The sequence below is a fragment of the Haliotis rufescens genome, unplaced genomic scaffold (assembly GCF_023055435.1).
Source record: "Haliotis rufescens isolate VD_foot unplaced genomic scaffold, xgHalRufe1.0.p SCAF_15, whole genome shotgun sequence".
In the NCBI taxonomy this organism is placed as follows: domain Eukaryota; kingdom Metazoa; phylum Mollusca; class Gastropoda; order Lepetellida; family Haliotidae; genus Haliotis; species Haliotis rufescens.
In genome coordinates, this window is record NW_025963835.1 from 26047416 (window position 1) to 26056279 (window position 8864).

General features: G+C 41.9%; 1 protein-coding gene across 1 annotated transcript in view; it reads right to left on the minus strand.

The window, feature by feature from the left end:
* Window positions 1–7001: 7001 nt before the first annotated feature.
* Window positions 7002–8864, minus strand: part of LOC125380099 (F-box/LRR-repeat protein 3-like) — a 27215-nt gene continuing 25352 nt past the window's right edge. The window contains exon 22 of the mRNA XM_048396363.1: window positions 7002–8586. Within this exon, the coding sequence (XP_048252320.1) occupies window positions 8450–8586 (137 nt within the window). The 3' untranslated portion in view covers window positions 7002–8449. The remainder of the gene's footprint in view (window positions 8587–8864) is intronic.

Genomic DNA, 8864 nt, shown 5'->3' on the forward strand with positions numbered 1-8864 from the left:
ATCGTTTTGTGTACTGACTACGTGACACATCATAAATGGAGCTCATGAACAGCCGCCGGCTTATATTTGCTGGTCAACATTTGGAGTCTCTGCCAGGATATAATCGCCCGTGTGCTCCCTGGTGGTCTTCCTTCTATGTCTGGATAGTCGCCCGTATCTTCCCGGGTGGTCTCCCTTCTCTGCCTGGATAGTCGCCCGTATCTTCCCGGGTGGTCTCCCTTCTCTGCCTGGATAGTCGCCCGTATCTTCCCGGATGGTCTTCCTTCTCTGTCTGGATAGTCGCCCGTATCTTCCCGGGTGGTCTCCCTTCTCTGCCTGGAAAGTCGCCCGTATCTTCCCGGGTGGTCTCCCTTCTCTGCCTGGATAGTCGCCAGTATCTTCCCGGGTGGTCTCCCTTCTCTGTCTGGATAGTCGCCAGTATCTTCCCGGGTGGTCTACCTTCTCTGTCTGGATAGTCGCCAGTATCTTCCCTGGTGGTCTCCCTTCTCTGTCTGGATAGTCGCCAGTATCTTCCCTGGTGGTCTCCCTTCTCTGCCTGGAAAGTCGCCAGTATCTTCCCGGGTGGTCTCCCTTCTCTGTCTGGATAGTCGCCCGTATCTTCCCGGGTGGTCTCCCTTCTCTGTCTGGATAGTCGCCCGTATCTTCCCGGGTGGTCTCCCTTCCCTGTCTGGATAGTCGCCAATATCTTCCCGGGTGGTCTCCCTTCTCTGTCTGGACTGTCGCCCGTATCTTCCCGGGTGGTCTCCCTTCTCTGTCTGGACTGTCGCCAGTATCTTCCCGGGTGATCTCTCGTCTCTGTCTGGACTGTCGCCCGTATCTTCCCGGGTGGTCTCTAACAATTACACAGATCACGAAACGGTAAAATATCAAACTAATCATATAATGGATGTGATAAGTTTTAACACAACAGACATGTTTCCTTAACGTCGAACTCCTCGATACATGGTATCGTCCAGTAAGACACCCTTCATCATGTTAAAAGTGAGATAACGTGGTACTTGTGAGTGACACAATAAAAGGGGTCCTCCACTATGTCGGCGTCATATGCTTTGTGATGCCAGCGGGATATCGGAGATATAACAGGTTTAACGGACACACGCCCGACATGATTAATTTCACTGCGAGCTAAAACCTGACACGAAGAAATACATTTAAGAAACCAAAACATTTATAAGTAACTACGTCATACACTCTTTCACCTCAGATCCCTGTCTCTTGTCTGGCTAACGCTGACATGCACAACCCCGTCCCCCTCTAAATGACACAAGGCGAGACGGTACGACATGAACTTCCACCGGCTACCTGCTGTCGGCGCCTTTTCTCGCCCAAGGCCACATGGAGTCTGCAGCGTGATCGTGTTGCTGCACTGAGTATGGACGGCATCCACTCAGACTTGCTGGATACGCTTTATATTTCACAGAGACTGAACACGAGAAATGATGTATGGCGATGCTGATCAAATGCTTCATGGTCTGGAGGTTTTATTTACATTTGTTTACTGGAAGAATCTCGTCCTACCTCAAGGTCGGTTAAAAACACGACGTTGAACTCAATGTGTGGTTCTATTACAAGTACAGTTATGTACAAAGATCACGCGCGTGAACCTATTTATAGCTATGCATTCCGTTACATATATAATGCTTTATTTGGTCATTTATTTCATACCAAGTTTTCTCTACAAGAATTGTAAATATATCAATTTGAACATGTTAAATAATTCCATGTTGCTGAATGCATTTATGGTTCTCGATTATCCAGTATATCATACCATCATACTATTATTATACTAAATACCCTGGACCCTTGAATTAAAGCCAAGCTAATCCTGAAACGCCAAAGGGAAGCAAATAGCCACCATGCTTTTGTTTTTAAAAAACAACGCGACGTTAACAAAAGCAATCCATTCAATAGCGAAAGAAATTCTGGATGATGTTACTGATAAGAGAGATACTTATGGTGACGTCACTTCCCATAACAGAAATATATACATATTGAACTCGGTCCTTACATATATATATATATACTCCCTCTTTAACTTAAAATTCGCATTGGACACAGTCAGTTTACACACGAATTTGCCTAAAACAGATGAAGGGTGGGAGATTCACAGTATCAAACAGTAAATGTGAAGGATATATTTTTCCGTGCGAGCAGGCATATATCATCCTTAACTACATGAAAGAAAGGGGTCTGTATCATAAGTTGGAAATATGTACCTGAAAAACTAATTGCTTCTTTTTTTAAATATGATGTGATGCTTTCATCAACGGAGATTGTTGAAGGCTGTGTTCAGGGCCCTGTTCCACAAAACGATCTTAGTGCTAAGTCGATCCCATACGTTGCCATAGACTTACTGCCATCGTGGCACTAGGGTCACTATGTGGAACGGGTCCCTGGAGGTTAAAGTACCGTGACATGATTGTCCCCTGTGTGGCACTTAATTCCCAACATCATATATGTAACTATCAATCAATGCCGTGAGCCAACTCATTGCTGAGTATTTTTAAATATTGGCTAGTATTGTGCACAAGCATCAGGTACTGCTGAGGTATCATGCAGGAGGTATCATGCAGGAGGCTGGGGTACCGGAAGTTCCCATGATCCCCAGTCAGTGAGTAAGTATAGTTTCACGCCGCTTTTAGCAATATTCCAGAAATATGACGGCGGGGGACACCAGAAATTGGCTTCACACATTGTACCCATGTGGGGAATCAAACCCGGGCCTTCGGCGTGATGATCGAACGCTTTAACCACTCGGCTACACCACCGCCACTTGATCTCCAGTGAGGTCGTTCGTGAATTAAAGGCCGTGTTTTAAACAGTTGCCAATAGTTGTGTTATGCCAAAATATGTTTCACAATTTTGTTTTAAAATATAATTTTGAGGTATTAATATCTCGTATATGGCAGAAATAATGTCGATGCGACGTTACAGTTTAACTCACACACTTTAACTCAATGCCCCGATGACGTACTTGGAAGGCTCATAAATTATCCGGATGGCAGTTTCAACAATTCAAAGGTACAAATTACGCTTATGAAGAACTGACGGATATACCGTTTTAGGGGGGTCCCTGCCATTTGCTGTTTATATGCTGTATATATGCTTACAACAAACTACAGTTATAACACAGGAACTCGTTATTGGTCAGTAAATAAAAATATATACCTCTATATGTAAATTCTCTACTTACATATAGGGGGTACATATAGGGTATATATTTTTATTTACTGACCAAGAACGAGTTCCTGTGAGTCATAACGAACAAAAATTAGTGGTCCCTTTGAGTTCGTTATGACCCTTAGTTAACTGTAAATTCTTAAGTCTGATGAATTATCTACCCATACCGTCCGAAAGCCTGGATTTCGACTTGAATTTACGACACATTTGATGTCAAACAACCCGGATGATGACGAGTTTCCGGGCATCTTTGGTTATTTTTGTTGTATTCAACATCAGACAACGAGTGCTGCTACGTACTGTCCCCGACAACACTGTAAAGGTCTCACTAATTCCACTATTCAATCAAACCCTTCAAACCCATATAAGCTCGTGCGGACCACGTTGCACTACTCCATCACTTTGACATGTCAAATCACGTGATCAGTACGTGACCAGTTGGTGTGTCGTCTGCGGTACCAGCTCCGTCACAAATGGCCGGATTAAGATTGTCACGAAAATGTCGATAATGTGTTTACATACCTTGTACAATTAAGTACCTTAAATAGTTTAAGTTGACTTACAAACTGGTATTTTTATTTCAAACTCCCGATGAAATTGAACAGAAGAAAAAAATAATTCGCGGCCAAATGAATCCTTTGTAACCACAACAACACTGTCTTTACTTCAAATAAGTGGTCCAGTGATTTTAGGCGCCACAATTACCTGTTCAGAGTTGTGTCAAAAACCACTGTCCCTACAACTATTAATACTGCAACTACTTCTGCCACAATCACCACCACCACCACTACTACTATTACAACCACTTCTACTACTACAACCACTACAACTACTAATAATACTAATACAACTACACCTTTACAACTTCTACTGTGATGACTGCAACTACTTCTATGACGAACACCACCACCACCACTATTACAACAACACAACAACCACAAACAAATCTATTTCAACCACCACTACTACTACAACTACTACTTCTACCACGACCACACACTTTTACAAATACTTGTACTACTACTATCACCACCACTACTACTACTACTATCACCACTACTACTACTACTACTACTACTACTGCTACTACTGCTACAACCACAATTACTACTACTACTACTACTACTACTACTACAACATCCACAATTCATCCGTGAAGAATAATTCTTCAGCAACCCATGCTTGCCGTAAAAGGTGACTATGCTTGTCGTAGGAGGCGACTAACGGGATCGGGTGGTCAGGCTCGCTGACTTGCTTGATACATGTCATCGTATCCCAATTCAGTGGATTGATCCTCATGAAGTCACTGGATTGCCTTGTCCAGACTCGATTATTTACAGACCGCCGTCATAATAGTACTATAAAGCTAGAATTTTGCTGAGTGCGGCGTTAAACAACAAACAAACAAAAAAACATCCACAATTACTACTACTACTACTACTACCACAACAGACCCGTGAAGATTCCGGGGTAGAATAGGTCTTCAGCAACCCATGCTTGCCGTAAAAGGCGACTAACGGGATCTGGTGGTGAGGCTTGCTGACTTGGTTGATGCATGACTGACTAGGTTGATTGCGTGAATTGATGCTCATGATGTCAATAACTGGATTATCTGGTCCAGACTCGATTATTTACAGACCGCTGTCATATAGCTGGAATATTTCTGAGTGCGTTGTTAAACAACGAACAAACAAACAAACTTCCACAGTAACTACTACTACTACTACTACGACTACGACTACGACTACTACCACAATTACTACTACTTCAATCACTACAGCCACTACTACTACAACTACAATTGCTACTACTACTACTACTACAACCATAATTACTTCTACCACCGCCACCACCACCACTACTACTACTACTTCTACCACTACAACCAATACTACTAGTAGTAACACTACTATCATCACTACTACTACAACCACAATAACTACTACTAGTCACTACAACTACCACTACTACTACATCCACCACCACCACTACTTCTAGAGCCACTACATCTACTACTCCCAGTTACAATGAACGCCCACCAGCTGCCACTTCTGACAATATGGACCCCATTAAGTCCAAGCAACGACTAAGCATGTTTGTGTCAAGAAGACGCATTGCTGCCAAGAATAGACTTCACAACAACCTTTAGGTCACTAGTCAGTACTGATACTGTCTGCCTTGACACTAATGATTATGTGGGGAAAAGTTCAGGGAGAGGGGTCTTAGTTTACTGGTACACCAGGTCCCTGAGCTTTTGATCCTCGGTCCTTTAGCATCTTGTGAGGACCTTTAATCTTCAGCCAACCTTGCGTGATTGTCAGAACCTGCTCCTGTGATAAATTGCCATCGAAGCGTGTTATGGATGAGACTATTTGATTAAGCTTGATTAACCAATTAAAGTGACTGTTTATTTACAAGGCATGTACAGAATCTTCTAAGATGGTAATAGTGAGTGAGTGAGTTGGGTTTAACGCCGCTTTTAACAGTATTCCAGTTATATCACGGCGTGTCAGCTTAATGTGGGAGGAAAGCCCTAAGCGATGCAGGTCTCAGACGTTCACCACTTCGGTGAAACCAACGAGCACGGGTATGGTGCTGACAAACCTAGAAACATAATCGGGGCGAACCGGGATTCGAACCAACAATCATAGGTTTCTGGCGTACCCAAGGGACGCAACTCTGCACAGCGAATCGCGGCGCCTCAGCCAACTGGGCCACCCGTGCCCCCTCTAAGATGGTAATAATTATTTTCATAATCTTATGATATTATCAAGTGCTGATTCAGATTTTTTAAAGTGTGTGTGTATGTTTTTGTGACAACGTGTGTGTGTGTGTGTGTGTGCGTATGCGTGTGTATACAATTTACAGAACGCCGTCATATAGCTGGAATATTGCTGAGTGTGGCGTGTGTGCATGTGTGTGTGTCTGTGCATGTGTGTATAAACGTGTGTACATGTGTCTGTATGTACGTGTGTGCATGTGTATGCACGTGTGTGCATATATGTTTGTGTATATACGTGTGTGCATGTGTATGCACGTGTGTGTGTGTGTGTGCACTTAAAATACAAAAATGCTTACACACAATTGGTTGCCCAAATATAGATACATTTTATTACTTTTGTTGAAAACATGTCACAAAACGACAATATGCTTGGTATGTTTCAAAAAGATTGGGTACACATACATGCACACTCACTCACACCCTCTACACCTGCATATGCCCTTTTCGTTTTAACTCGGGAGAGACTGAGGTCCACTTTTTGATTGATTGTAACAAGTATGATGACTTACGTTATGATGTTAAGAGTGCTATGAGTGAATGTATGCCAGATTTCTTAAACTTATCTTCAACTGAGATATCACACGACTCAGATGTGAAAACGGGTGTTATACTCTTTGTAAATTATTGAACAAATGTTCCAACGGCGCTAGACACGCAGTTAATCTTTTGTGCTCTTTTCAAGATGTAAGTATGCTTGGGAATAAAAAAATCTGCTTGTGATTAACATATATGTTTTGTTAGTTTTGAGTGGCGGTTAGGATGAATGCACTTCTGTTGGGTCTTTTGATTTTTTTATTTATTGTGTGTGTGTGTGTGCGTGTGTGTGTGTGTGTGTGAGTGACATTTCCTAACTTATCATTAAACATTGTGTAGATACATGTATTAATTTATCATATTCTGTTGTATGACTTCATACATACATACATACATACATACATACATACATACAAACATACATACAAACTCTCTCTCTCTCATTTCAAGGATGCTTCAATAACATCTCTGTCAACTGACACGTCAACTAAAAACAGGACATGTCTAAAAGATAATAACATGATTTATTTCAGTTTAAATATCTATTTCATCATATAATTAGTACAGTAAGAAAGTAAGTATCTTATAATCTGTACTCTCAACTAATCTGATAAAACAAACAACTGAAAATTCATCTAGGAAATAGTAAGTCAGTCATAAACCATTTCCCTATAACAGAATTACTAAACACATACATAACAAGAAAACAGTGTTATCACTATTCCCCGCCACGGGGCACATTAGAATTTTGTTTGTTCATATAGTAGTGAATATAAACTTTATAGTCATATAAAGCCTGACAAAGAGATAGGCACTTGGGCAGCTTTATGTTATCAGAAAAAAATATTTAAATGTGATTAATACACACAAATGGCCCCTCAGGAAAAAATAACTCAGTATGAATAAGTATCTCTTAGACAAGCTAACGTCAGTAGTTTCTGAGAAAACCCCATTACTGACATGCACCAAGTAAAGTAACATGGATCAAAGGCCCTATGGGACCAACTTTCGAACTCAGTCTTGGCAAGTATTTCTAAGAAAAGCATGAAAACATTCATTCATGTAACTTCAGCAGTTTCTGAGAAAACTTGTCCCTATTGTACACACTATGCACAAAGTAAAAGAATATAGATCAAGGGCAGTAACTTTTGAAAACAAAAACTGAGTTTTCTTATTTCCCGCATCTTATGAAGAGGACTGTGATCAATGCTTGACAAGTGGCATTATATTAAAAAGCCGAGTTCAGTGGATGCCCGCTTATTGGTGGTCTTGGAGGAGAACAAATTAAGTACTCTATTTATTTCTGTATAATGGAGGAGCAACTACCAGCTAACGCTTTGATCAGAGCCAATCAGAAAGGTTCCCTTACTCATAGCTCCGGGGGCATGGATGCCCCAGTCGTCTAAGGCCCCACGATTCGCTGTGCAGAGTTGCGTCCCTTGGGCACGCAAGAAACCTATGATTGTGGGTTCGAATCCCGGTTCGCCCCAATTCTGTTTCAAGGTTTGTCAGCACTATACCCGTATTTTGGGGTTTTACCAAAGTGGTAAATGTCTGAGACCTCCATTACTTCAGGTTTCCTCCCACACTAAGCTGACACGTTGGATTTAACTGTCATGCTGTTCAAAGTAGGGTGAACCCAACTCACTCACTCACTAAACACAGAATCTTCTTGAGTGTAATGACATCTCCATTCTTATTTGTCTCCATCAATAAGAAGACCATATCTGTACCAGTCTCCCTTGGTCAGTGTTGTACTGAGGTCTGTTTTCAAGTACTGATCCACTGGCCCCCAACTCCAAGTCCAGCGTTACGTCTGCCAAGCCTGCAACACTGTGAGAAATAACTCCTGCGTAGCACCATCCTATGTGTTTCTGATGCTAAGAGACTGGCCAGTGAAATGTCTTGGCTTAGATGCCGATTCCTGGGTTGACAACATCACCATGGCAACGGTCACCCAAGGTCCCACAACTCCTCATTGAGGGGGTCGTCGTTGTCTAGAAAGTTGTGACACAGGTCGTCAAACTGTCCCCTCTCATCCTCCTCCCACATGCATTCTCCTACCTCATCTCCTGCCGGCTTGAAATTACCTGTAACAGTTTAGCACATCCATACAGACAAGGGGAGTGCTCACTATGGAAAAAAACAGGAAGTAGTTAAATGGTCAATTCCGAATGTAAATAAAAAAGGCTGCACAATGATATTGTTGTGGATAAGTTAAACAGACTGTCGTTCTGTGCGCCATAGCATCTACACCCACAAGTGAGTTCATCAAAGGAATATTTGTGTTCTGTGTGATTTATTTATTGTAAAAATAAAAAAATGTCTTATTCCAGGCAGTAAAGAAATGAAGCTGATTTGTTTTAGA